This window comes from Caenorhabditis remanei, chromosome III (assembly GCF_010183535.1).
Source record: "Caenorhabditis remanei strain PX506 chromosome III, whole genome shotgun sequence".
NCBI lineage: Eukaryota > Metazoa > Nematoda > Chromadorea > Rhabditida > Rhabditidae > Caenorhabditis > Caenorhabditis remanei.
In genome coordinates, this window is record NC_071330.1 from 14,639,607 (window position 1) to 14,652,997 (window position 13,391).

At 37.2% G+C, this 13,391-nt stretch overlaps 2 protein-coding genes across 2 annotated transcripts; one reads left to right on the forward strand and one right to left on the reverse strand.

Annotated features, from left to right (window-relative positions):
• Positions 1-95: 95 nt before the first annotated feature.
• On the forward strand, positions 96-4,128 carry GCK72_011404 (uncharacterized protein; the record flags this gene model as incomplete). The annotated part of the gene is made up of 6 exons (XM_003099585.2): positions 96-294; positions 373-538; positions 622-745; positions 1,699-2,264; positions 3,366-3,477; positions 3,910-4,128. The coding sequence occupies 6 exons, from the start codon at positions 96-98 to the stop codon at positions 4,126-4,128; spliced, it is 1,386 nt and encodes a 461-aa protein (XP_003099633.2).
• A 177-nt stretch (positions 4,129-4,305) lies between these two features.
• GCK72_011405 (uncharacterized protein) lies at positions 4,306-13,040 on the reverse strand (the record flags this gene model as incomplete). The annotated part of the gene is made up of 12 exons (XM_053728424.1): positions 4,306-4,437; positions 5,416-5,529; positions 5,627-5,740; positions 5,919-6,117; positions 7,124-7,196; positions 7,255-7,319; positions 7,386-7,482; positions 8,262-8,433; positions 10,243-10,499; positions 10,806-10,895; positions 11,549-11,778; positions 12,943-13,040. The coding sequence occupies 12 exons, from the start codon at positions 13,038-13,040 to the stop codon at positions 4,306-4,308; spliced, it is 1,641 nt and encodes a 546-aa protein (XP_053588001.1).
• Positions 13,041-13,391: the final 351 nt, after the last annotated feature.

Below are 13,391 nucleotides of genomic sequence, written 5' to 3' on the forward strand. Positions count from 1 at the left end.
TTAAAAAATATTTCTATTTTTCGTCATTTTCACTCAATTTCAGCCGAAAAAAATAGTTTTCCGCTCAAAAATCCTCAAATTTTTCGATTTTCAGCATGAATGGCGTCCAAATAACCATCAGAAGCCTGAAAACCAGTGCAAAATCAAACGGATGGGTACACAAATGGTCTCGATTCAAAAGATGGCAGGAAATGCACGCGGCGCACGCTGAAAATGTGCAGGAAAAGCAGCGGAATCAGAATTTTATCAAATTACCCACAGGGTTGTATATTACACCGGAACGGCCCGATGATTGTGGGTTTTTCGGGAAAATTTTCGGATTTTTTCGATTTTTTCACTAAAAAAATCATTTTTTTTCGTTTTTTTTTGCAGTAACCCCCAAAAAAGCTCCCGCCGACATGACAAGAAAGGATACTGGCCAATTACCGATGGAATTACTCACTTGGCACACTCAAATGCGATATGTGGACCATTCCATCGATAATATCAGAAGATATCGTAGATATAAGAATTTTCAGCATATGCAATATGATCAGAGGTAATTTATAGCATTTTAGGCTGAAAATCATGCTGAAAATGCGTTTTTTGGCCTAAAATTACCCTAAAATCGAAATTTTCCAGGGTAATCCCAGAACGTCTTCTATTTCTTGGCGCTGACCTAGCGGCCGCCCATTTTTTGGTCCATAGAGGCGCCGCTGTGAAGTTTGTCGGAGATGATAACTGGTATAAGAAGGATAAGTGGAATGTGAGTTTTTGGAGAGAGAAAATTGGATTTTTAGGGGAAAAAATAGAAAAAATAGGTCGAAAAACTTGATTTTTGACCGTTTTTTAGTGAAAAAACACGGTTTTTTAGCTAAAAAAAAACGTTATTTTCACTGTTTTTAGGCTGAAAATGGATTTTCGTGATTTCCGATCAGAAAAATACGGTTTTTGACCTCAAAAACAGGATTTTATGTCAAAAATCTCATTTTTTCGGCTGAAAATATGCTCAAAGTCATAAAATTACCATTGAAAGCTCAGAAATTGCTGAAAATCGGATTTTTGTCCATTTTTTAATCGTTTTTTTTGACGGAAAACTTGCCGAATTTCTAGTTTTCAATTAAAAAATATTGATTTTTGCTTGAAAAACTCTGAAAATCGCTCTTTTCGACACTTTTTTCTTTAAAAATTTCAAAAATTTCTGGTTTTTCACAACTTTTCCACTCTACAGTACCCAAAAAATCGGAATTTTTCATGAATTCTGATCAAAACGCTCTGAAACTCTAGATTTGGTGCATTAAAACTGATTTTTGCTAAATAACCTTAAAAATCACAGTTTTATCGAATTTTTTATCAAAAACGACCGGAAATTCGGATTTTTCACACATTTCCACTCAAAAATACAAAAAAAAAACTTGTTTCGATTTTATTTTGAATTCCCTCCCAACCTTTCACTGGTTTTCAATAGAGCGCACTTGCAATTTTAGCTCAAAATTGTCAGTAAACGTGCTCCATTGAGAATCCCATCGAAAAATGCCAAATGATTCCCAAAATTTTGAATTCCCGGTCGATTTTTGACGGATTATCAATGGAGCGCATTTGCAATGTTTGTCGGTTTAAGGCTAAATTTGGGTGTTTTTGAATGAAATTTTTGGTTTTAAATCGATTTTTCAGTCAAAAATTCGGATTTTTGACACTTTTCCATCTCAAAATTTCCAGAATTACAGTCTCCCCGGTCGAAAAGTGGACAATCTTTTTATCGAGGCAATCGACGCGTCGGGAACTCAAATAATGTTTGAAGGACTCGAAAATCTCGAAAATCTCCAACATTTACGTCTTCTTCGTCTCGCGAATTGCGAATGGATCGATGATTGGAGTGTCGGACGAATCGGAGGGCTCCTTCCCAATCTGGAAATGCTCGATTTGTCCGGATGTCCGCGAATCTCATCAAAGGGCCTTATGGGATTGAAAAATTCGAAAAAACTGAAATTTTTGAGGCTAGAAGGGCTAGAAGACGTCAAAAATCTGGGGAAATCTGCGTTGATTCTGGAGGAATTGATACCGAGTCTTACTGTAATCGGAATGGATTATGAACACGCTTTCAGACAAATTGAGGCTGAAAATCGATTGTTAGAACAGGAGAGAGTGGTGATCGATGGGCGGGGAAATGCGTTTGTGGAGGATGACAACGCGCGACTTTTTATGGTGATGTCGTCGTCGGATTCTGGAGAGAAAGCTGTCACAGATGACAATGATAATCCGATTATGACGTCTACAGTGAGAAGGTGCGGGGAAAATCGAAAAATTTGAGAAAAATCTATAAAAATAGGTTTGAAACCCGAAAAATCGCATTAAAATCGCTAAATTTAGAATTTTTTCGATCTGAAACTCAAATATTCGGATTCAGCTCAATTCTAGCTTTCAGAAAAGTATAATCATGATTATATTCTGAAAATTTTGAATTTTGGGTTTTTGGAATCTGAAAATGCGAAGTTTCGCTGTAAACAATGAGAAGGTTCGTAAAAAATCGAAAAATTCGAGAAAATTCGCGTTAAAATTTAAAAAAAAAGAAGAGTTTTTTGCTCTGAAAATCGAAAATGCGGCTTTGGCAAGTGCGCTCTAATGATAATCGGATGTTGGAATAGTGATTTACAGTTGAAAATCGCGATTCCAGCACCCGATTATCATTAGAGCGCACTTGTCACTCGAACGCGGAAGCTATGCCCAAATTTTCAATTATAAGTTGATTTCGTATGTAGAAAGTGCGCTCCAGTGCTAATGTTTTTTTTTTTTTTTTTTCCAGTGCTAATGTAGAAGAATTGATCAATTTAGAGGTTTTGGAATCAGAAAATCTGAAATATCGCTGAAAACAGTGAGAAGGTGCTGAAAAGTAGAGAAAAATCTTTAAAAATAGCTTTAGAACCCGAAAAATCGTATCAAAATCGAAAAAATTTAGAATTTTTCGTTCTGAAACTCCAAAATTCGGATTTAGCTCGCTTCTAGCTTTCAGAAAAGTTCAATCATGCCTTTATTCTGAAAATTTTGAATTTTGAGTTTTTCGGATCTGAAAATGCGATTTTTGCTGGAAACGGTGAGAAGGTGCGGGGAAAATCGAAAAATTCGAGATTAAACGGGTTTTTTGCTCTGAAAATCGAAAATTTGGCTTTGGCAAGTGCGCTCTAATGATAATAGGATGTTGGAATCGCGATTTTCAACTATAAATAACTATTCCAACACCCGATTATCATTAGAGCGCACTTGCCACTCGAACGCGGAAGCTATGCCCAAATTTTCAATTATAAGTTGATTTCGTATGTAGAAAGTGCGCTCTATTGTAAAATCAAACTGCTTCGGAAATTTTCAGCCCAAAAACTCCATTTTTCTAGAGAAATCCCGAAAATGTCGGATCAAGAATTCGAGGAGATCAACGCGTTAAGCGGCGGAAAACTTCGACATTTGTTAGTCGGATCGCCCAGTGGATACGAGTGGAATGAGACTGTAAGTGAGGGCTGAAATTCCTGATTTTCAGACGATTTTGAGTAGAAAAATGGCATTTTTGAGTGATTTTAAGCGGAAAAACGGCATTTTTGGAAGATTTTGAGTAGAAAAAATGGCTTTTTTGAGTGATTTTAAGAGGAAAAAGGCCTTTTTGACTGATTTTAAGCGGGAAAATGGCATTTTTGAGTGATTTGTGGCGGAAAAACGGTTTTTGAGTGATTTGTAGTATAAAAATGACATTTTTGAAGGGTTTGAAGTGGAAAAATGACGTTTTTGAGTGATTTTAAGTGGAAAAATGGATTTTTGACCGAATTTTAGTCGAAAAATGCCATTTTTGAGGGATTTGAGTAGAAAAATGGCATTTTTGCGTGATTTTGAGTAGAAAAATGGCATTTTTGGGTCATTTTTACCCTAAAAACGTTAAATTTTCAGACAGAAAAGATTCTGGAGCACGAAGCGTCGCTGAATCTCGCCGATGACGTCATCACCGACCCGAAAATGTTGCCACGCGGCCAGCGACCGGAATTCGTGGCGCCCGAGTACCGTAGTCGGTTGGACGAGGCGAAAATGAAATTTTTTGAGGAATTTGGAGATTTTGAAGAGAAAAAAACGGAAAAAATCGAAGATAATCGAAGAAAATCACTTTTGTAGTTTTTGTAGTTTTGTAGTCTTTGTAGTCATAAAAATTATTAATTACAGAGAAATTAGAGATCTTTATTATTCAAATTTAGTATTCTTGTTTGTTGTTAAATAATTTGATTTTTCGATTGAAAAATTTCCAAAAAAAATTATGAAAAATTAAATATTTTTAATTGCCCAATTAACTAATTAAATCCGATAAAGAACACCCTTTGCGTAATGGAAATATTCGTAGGGATTCAACTTTGGATTCGAATTCAATGGAGTCATCCGACGATAGAAAATTATCCAGAAGATGGCGGTGACGGAGAGAGTGAAAATCTGAAAATGGGAAATTTTCTGATTTTAAATCACGGAATTGCTGAAATTAATTTATCCTACAAACTACCATTGATTTTACATCATTGGAGCCAAAAATCACTTTCCTATCTGCAAAACTCGAAAAGTTAGAGATTTTCGAAACTTTTCGAAATTCTCCGAACTGCAAAAACTACAGTAACCCTTCCAGGGACCCGTGAAACCTCGATATTCACACTCAGCATGTTTCCAGCTTTCAGAAAAGTATAATCATGCCTATATTCTGAAAATATCGATTTTTGGGGTTAGAGACGCAGAGTGTCTGGTTTCTCTGCGCTCTAACCTTCTAACTCAGTGACTAAGACTGCAATAGCTTCGTGGGATTCGCTCCAATTTGTCTGAAATTTCTATTTTTGGATTCAGGACGCCAAGACGCTTCGAATGGGTATAATCATGACAATATTTGAAAATGTTTGGGTTACTGTAGTTTTCGTGGTGGGACCCAAAAAATTTTTCAAATCTGGTCATGATTATACTCATATGAAGCGTCTTGGCGTCCTGAATCCAAAAATGCAAATTTCAGATGAATTGGAGCAAATCCCACGGAGTTATTGTAGTTCTAGTCACAGAGTCAGAAGGTGAGAGCGCAGAGAAACCAGACACTCTGCGTCTCTAACCCCAAAAATCGATTTTTTCAGAATATAGGCATGATTATACTTTTCTGAAAGCTGGAAACGCGCTGATTCCGAATATGCAGGTTTGATGGGTCCTGCCGCGAAAATGGCGGGGTTACTGTAGTTTTTGCAGTTCGACGATTTTCGAAAAGTTTTTTTTTCGAAAAAAATCTGTAATTTTTCGAGTTTTGAAGATAGTTTCAGCTCAAATGATGTAAAATTGTTTGTTGTCAATAGGAAACTTAGATTTCCACCGAAATTTCGGATTTTCAGATTCCAAAAACTGGAAATTTCAATTTTCAGACAAATTTCAGAAGTTTCCACCCACCTCAATGCCCCAAATCGGTTCGGGTCCCCATTCCTGGAATATCCACGACACGAGAATTGGGCCGACTGTTCTGGCGAAACTTCCAGCCATCAGCATGATTCCTTGCATAGTTCCCTGAAATTTTCAGAAAAAAAATTTCAAAAAAAAATTTTTTTTCGAAATTTTTTTTTGAAAATTTTCAATTTCCCGGCTAAAATTGTAGATCACAAACCTGTCTCCTGGCGCCCAAAATTTTACTAAACAACGTATTCATCGAAATATTGACGATGGGGAAGCAGGCGGCCAGCACTACACCGTACATTGACGCATAGATCCAGAAGTTTACCTGGAAACGGGATATTGGGTACAGTAATCTGGGATACTGTAGACTACAGTAATCCCACAGCGGGTCACTGTACTTTGAAATTTGAAGATTGAGTGATTTTGGGCGATTTTAAGCCGATTTTTCTCTAATTTTTTCAATTTTTCTGAAACTACAGTACCCCCAGCCTACTGTAACTCACATCTTTGGTATAATGACACCATCGATACTTATCCGGATTGCATCCCAACTCCTCCGTCTCGTTTTTCCCGTGAACAGTCACGTTTCGCAGCTCAAAGTGCAAATCTTTGCCCCATGGATAGGGAAATGTGACCACGTGGTACAGTACCCCGAGAGCCAATCCGAAAATGGTGAAGATACGCTCACGAGCTTGCGAAATGCTGGAAATGAACGAAATTTGAGTTGAAAAATTCGAAAAAAAAAAATTTTGGCCCAAATTTTTTTTGCTCAAAAAACTTACCGTAACCCGGTGGGTTTTGCTCAGAACTCATTTATTCTTGCAAATTCGGATTCAGCTGATTTCCAGCTTTCAGAAAAGTATAATCATGCTAATATGCTGAAAATATCGATTTTTGGGGTTAGAGACGCAGAGTGTCTGGTTTCTCTGCGCTCTAACCTCCTCTACTAAAACTACCGTAACTCGGCGGGATTAGCTCCAATTTGTCTGAAATTTGCATTTTTGGATTCAGGAGCATGGGACGCTTCAAACGACTATAATCATGACTATATTTGAAAATTTTTGGGTCCCACCACGAAAACTACAGTAACCCGAAAATTTTCAAATATGGTCGTGATTATACTCATTCGAAGCAACTTGTAACGCTGATTCTAAAAATACAAGTTTCAGATAAATTGGAGCGAATCCGACCGAGTTACGGTGGTTTTAGTTGGTGAGGTTAGAGCGCAGAGATACCAGACGCTCTGCGTCTCTAGCACCAAAAATCGATATTTTCAGAATATAGGCATGATTATACTTTTCTGAAAGCTGGAAACCAGCTGATTCTAAATATTTAGGTTTCACGTGCTCTGACGCAAAACTGAGTGGGTTACGGTAGTTATATCATGTCTGAAAATCGGAAAATTCTGCAATTTAGATTTTTTCCAGAATATAGGCATGATTATATTTTTCTGAAAGCTCTCAGCGCGCTGATTACAAATATGCAGGTTTCACGGAGACCTGGTAGGGTTACTGTAGCTTTTGCAGTACGGCGATTTTCGAAAATTTTCGAAAATCTGTAACTTTCCGAAATTTGAATATTGGGAAGTGGGTTTTGGCTCAATATAAGTGCATTTTCTTGGAGATTCAGAAAAAATATTTTCCCCGGGAAAAAAATACATTACTGTACCTACAGTACCCCGGATTTCCAGAAATACAAAAAATCTTACTAATCTCCCAACTTGACGGCGAAAAGTGCGTAGACCAGCACTCCGACCAATCCGTTCACCGCTTGCAGGATACCTAAACTTTTGTAGTTTTTGTAGTTTTGGATTACTGTAGGTAGGCGGGGGTACTGTACCTGTGTACTCCACCGCTTGCGCATTCGTCCATCCCCACATCATTTTGGCGTAGAGGGAACCGATTCTGAAAATTTATTTTGGTAGATCAAAAATTCAAAGATAAAAATGATCATAAATCAAAAATTCTTACGTTTCAAGGTTCGTAATGATAAACATGAGTGTAAATTGGGTCAAAACACACACCGCCACTGATATCGTGTCGAATGTCGGCATCGCGGTGTAGCTATCTGTAAATAATAAGGAAGTGGTGGTTATTTACAATGAAAAATACGGGAAAATTGGTCAAAACCTCGAGAAATTGTGAAAAATCGATGATTTTTGAGGTATTTTGGAGAAAACTCGTGAAAAAAAATAGCAAAAATCGCTTTTCGTGGCGGGACCCGAACAGAAATGAGTTTTATCGATTTTTGATAAAATATTCAGAATCAGCGCGTTTTTAGCTTTCAGAAAAGTATAATCATGCCTATATTCTGAAAATATCGACTTTGGGGGCTAGAGACGCAGAGTGTCTGGTATCTCTGCGCTCTCACCCTCCGACTCAGTGACTAAAAGTGCAATAACTCCGTGAGATTTGCTCCAATAAATTTGAAATCTGCATTTTTGGAATCAGGACGCCAAGACGCTTTCAATGAGTATAATCATGACCATATTTGAACATTTTTGGGTTACTGTAGTTTTCACGGTGGGACCCAAAAAAATTGGGATGTTGTCATGATCATACTCATTTGAAGCGTCTTGGCGTCCTGAATCCAAAAATCCTTGTTTCAGACAATTTGGAGCAAATCTGCCAGAGTTACGGTAGTTTTAGTCACTGAGTCAGAGGGTGAGAGCGCAGAGATGCCAGACACTCTGCGTCTCTAACCCCAAAATTTTGAATTTTCAGAATATAGGCATGATTATACTTTTCTGAAAGCTGGAAACGAGCTGATTCTGAATATCTAATTGAAAACTTATTAAAAAGTTCCTGAATTTTTTTCGAACAGTTTTGTTCAAGCTATTCACCCACCTTCCTCATCCGCATGTTTATCGATTCCCGCATAACTCTCCTCCAGAAATATGAAAATGAAAAGAACCGATAAAAATGAAATAATAGATGCAAACCACGCCGGCGAGGTGTACATATCCACATGGAATGCGCCGGCCGTCAGACCAGGGTACCCAATTGGTGTGAAAGCGACCTGAAATTTGGAGATTTTGACAATAATTAACGTTTTTATAGTCTCCATTGAATTCAGTGTGACGAGAGCTTTCAGAAAAGTATAATCATGCCTATATTTTGGAAATATCGATTTTTGGGGTTAGAGACGCAGAGTGTCTGGTATCTCTGCGCTCTAACCTCCCTCATTGAAACTACCGTAACCCCGTCGAAAATTGTCCAAATTAACTGAGACTTATATTTCTAGAATCAGCATGTCAGCACGCTTCGAATGAATATAATCATGCCCACTTTTGAAAATTGTTTGGGTTACTGTAGTTTTTGTGGTAGAACTCAAAAACCCAAAAATTTTGAAACCTAGTCATGATTATATTCATATGAAGCGTCTTGACGCGCTGATTTTGGAAATCTAAATTTCAGATCGATTGGAACAGTTCCGACGGAGTTACGGTAGTTTTAGTCGGAGGTCAGAACGCAGAGATACCAGACACTCTGCGTCTCTAGCCCCGAAATTCAAAATTTTCAGAACCTAGGCATGATTATACTTTTCTGAAAGCACTCGACACGCTGATTCCGAATATGTACGTTTTTCAAAGCTCGGATCAAAACTGATCTGGTTACGGTAGTTTGAAAATTTTGAGATTTTGGAAGTTTTTCGAATTTTCAGAAAATAGGCATGATTATACTTTTCTGAAAGCTCTTTGGCTCCTGATTCTGAAAATATAACTTTTCTGCTTTTAACGTCGTCCCAGAGAGGGTTACTGTAGCTTTTGTAGTCCGGAAATTACTTCTTTTTTTTTTTCAATTTTTCGTTTTTCATACCGGACCTTCTATAACATCATTTTTCCCCAATTTTGATGATTTTTCTGTACCGGAATCCTTGTTTCCTCTTATTTTCGTAATTTTTCTGAAAATGTCTGTCAGCATTTTTAGTCTACGCGAGCCATGTGCCTAGAAGACAAAAAGTGATAAGACGAAATGCAAACAAGACCATTTTTGTTCGAGACGAGTAAATTTAGTTATAATCTGTGAGTTTCAGAATGATAAATGATTATTATTTGAGAAAAAGTTGGTGTGAACCGGAAATTATGAAAAAAAATTTTGGGAATTTTTTTTTGAAAACTTTTTGACTCAAATTTTTTAAATAAAAAATTTCGTGATTTCTAGTTAACATATTCGGGAACTACTCGTCGAGAGCTTTCAGAAAAGTATAACCATGCCTATATTCTGAAAATTTTGAATTTTGGGGCTAGAGACGCAGAGTGTCTGGTATCTCTGCGCTCTAACCTCCACACTAAAACTACCGTAACTCCGTGGGATTTGCTCCAATTCCACTGAACTCAAATTTTTCAGAATCAGCAAGTCAAGACGCTTCGAATGACTATAATCATGACCATATTTGAATAATTTTGGGTCCCACCACGAAAACTACAGTAACCCAAAAATTTTCAAATACGGGCATGATTATACTTATTCGAAACGTCTTGACGCCCTGAATCCGAAAATTTACGTTTCAGACAAATTGGCGCGAATCCGACCCAGTTACGGTAGTTTTAGAATATTTTGGGTTACTGTAGTTTTCGTGGCAGGACCCAAACTTTTCAAACCTAGTCATGATTATACTCATTCGAAGCGTCTTGACGTCCTAAATCCAAAAATGTCGGTTTCAATTTTCTTGACTTAAAACTGACAGAGTTACAGCGATTTTTAGATTTTTGGGATTTACGAAAAGTTTCGATATTCCATAACTTTTTGATTTTCCAACGGTTTCTACTATTTTTTAGCTCAAAATGACCGGAATTTTTTGTACTACCTCTAAAAATGCACCAACCTGGATTCCGGGTCCAAAAGTCATTCCAATGACATAAGAAGCTTGAATAAAAGTGATCGCCCTGGCTCTGTCCTTCAAACTACTCGCAGTGGCAGCGTATGCTCTCATAACTCCGATAGTCCCTGCGCCGACACCTATGAAAAATCTGGCGACCATCATTACCCATCGACGTTGTTTCTCCGGGAATCCCTCAACGAAACAGAAGATTATATTCGAGAGAATCATGATGGAGATTCCGAAGACGAGCGGTTGGCGGACTGCAAAATTTTTTTGAAAATTTATGAAATTTCAGTGGAATTTTTAGAATCTGTAAACTGAGAGCTCTCAGAAAAGTATAATTATACTGAAAATGGAAAAAAATGAAAAAAATTGGACTGAATTTTTTTTTCAAAATTAAGGATTTTTGGAATCTGAAAAAATAATCTGAAAATTTACTTTTTCTATTGACAACAGTCGATTTTAAATCATTTGAGCCAAAAACGACTTCTCTTTCTTTGAAATTCAAAAAGTTACAGATTTTCGAAACTTTTCGAAAATCCCCAAACTGCAAAAACTACAGTAACCTCGTCGTTTTCGTGGTGAGAGCCATGAAACATAGATATTCAGAATCTGCTTGTTTCCTGCTTTTACAAAAGTATAATCATGCTTATATTCTGAAAATATCGATTTTTGGGGTTAGAGACGCAGAGTGTCTGGTATCTCTGCGCTCTAACCTACTGACTTTCGGGCTTAAATCACAATAACTCCGTGAGATTTGCTCCAATTCATTTGAAACTTTTATTTTCAGATTCAGGACTCCAAGACGGTTCGAAAGACTATAATCATGATCTCATTTGAAAATTTTGGGTCCCACCACGAAAACTACAGTAACCCGAAATTTTCAAAACCTAGTCATGATATACTCATTCGAAGCGTCTTGTCACGCTGATTTTGGAAATCTAAGTTTCAGATCGATCGGAACAGTTCTGACGGAGTTACGGTAGTTTTAGTCAAGAGGCTAGAAGGTCAGAGCGCAGAGATACCAGACACTCTGCGTCTCTAGCCCCGAAATTCAAAATTTGAGGAATTTAGGCATGATTATACTTTACTGAAAGCTCTCGACGCGCTGATTCCGAATATGTACGTTTTTCAAAGCTCAGAGCAAAACTGATCGGGTTACGGTAGTTTGAAAATTTTGAGATTTTGGAAAATTTTTGAATTTTCAGAATATAGACATGATTATACTTTTCTGGAAGCTCTCGGCGCACGGATTCCAAATATTTACGTTTTTTTGAAGTTCGGAGCCAAAATCCCAAAAATTACCTACCAGACTTTGCCTTATTCATCCAATACCCAAAAACCGGAGAAGCCAGCCCTTGTCCGACTGAAAACGCGGCAGTAATAAATCCAAAAAACGAGGCGGACGCCGTGGGGTCTACTGTATTCAGAAATGGCCATAACGTCGGGAAAAATATTGAAAATTGAATTCCACAAAACATTCCGATGGCGGTGAGCAGGTAGATCGATTGCCATGACGTTTCTCGCTCGTCATCGTCTCTGAAAAATTGAAATCGAGGGGATGAAAATGTTTTTTTTGGGTTTGGTAGGAAATTTGGAGTCGATTGATACCAAAATGTCTGGAATTTGAGGAAAAATTCAAAATCCAGATTTTCAAAAAAATTTGCCCCAGTGTCTAGGAGTTTAACGTTTATTTGATTTCTAGAGTTTTCCCTGAATTTTGCAAACCAATATTTTCAAAAAAATCACAAATCTGACAAAATGTGAGATTCGACCGCGACGCGACCGCACGCGAAGGTCGAAAATTTGGAAAACGGAACTTTTTTCGAATTTGTTTTTGCTGAAAATGGGATTTTTTGTGTTTTCTATAGACTTTTAGTAGTTTTTGATTATTTTCATGCGATTTTGAGAAAAAAAAACACAATTTTCAACAAAAAATTCAAAATTTTTGGAAACTTTTTTTTTGAAAAAATCTGTTTTTTAAATCAAAATTCATTATTCTTCCCGCTAGAAACACAAAATTTGAAATTTACTTGAATTTCAGTGTTTAACATGAAAACCATTCTAAAAAATCTCAAATTTGAGTTTCGACCGCTGGAGGTCGTGCTCAAAATTTATAAAATTTGAAAAAAAAAAAAATTTTAAAGTGTTTTTTGTTGTTTTTGTCCTTTTTAATAATTATTTGCAGTTTTTCAAAATTAAATTTCATCAAAATCTCGATTTTTAGGTTTGACCGCGACTCGACCGCGACGAAACGGTCGAGTCGCGGTCAAAAATTTTAAAATCCCGTTAAATAGTTTTTTGTCATTTTTTTCACGTGTTTGAGTTTTTGGGTTTGTTAAAGTTAACAATTTTTTTTTTCAAGTTTCTACCTTTCTCGACCGCCTCCACCCAGTCGCGGCCGAGTGGCGGTCAAAAAAATTTAAACTTAAAAAATAGCGATTTTTTGTTGTTATTCTCGCATTTTTGACCGATTTTTCGAGTTTTTCAGTTAAACATTCCATATTTTCAAATTTACCCTTTCCCGACCGCCTCCACTCCGTCGCGGCCGAGTCGCGGTCGAGTCGCGGTCGAGTCGCGGTCGAGTCGCGGTCGAAATTTAGAAAATGCGGAAAAATTGTTTTTTGTTGATGTTTAGTGTTTTTTTTACTGTTTTTTAAGTCAAAAATTTCTATTTTTTCAACTTTCTAAAAAAAAACTCACTGATCACTTTTACTCTCAATAGAGCTCTCGGATCTCGTGGTGGGGGGGCCACCACCCCGTTTCTCATCCTCTAACTCGATTTTATTTTCTTCACTCATTGTATTGTAGGGGTACTGTAGGGGTACTGTAGGGAAGGAACAGGGAGCAAATACAATAAGAATGTTGAAAATTGTCGAAAAATTGGTGTGGCGGGGGGAAAAAAGAAAAGACAATCAATCACCGCATAAGGGCAGTTGGAGGCTGGGGGAGAAGGGAGGGGGGAGAAATAATTCACTGATAAAAATGTATGGGAGAAAATGATTACGTAGTATGGAGGAGGTGGAGCTTATCAATGCTCTTCCACCCCTCCTCTCATCCGTTTTCTTGTTTGACGGAAAACTTGACATGGAGAAACTATGACCAAAACTTTGTGTTTCTGATTTTCATACTGTTTAACTATAATTTTCAGA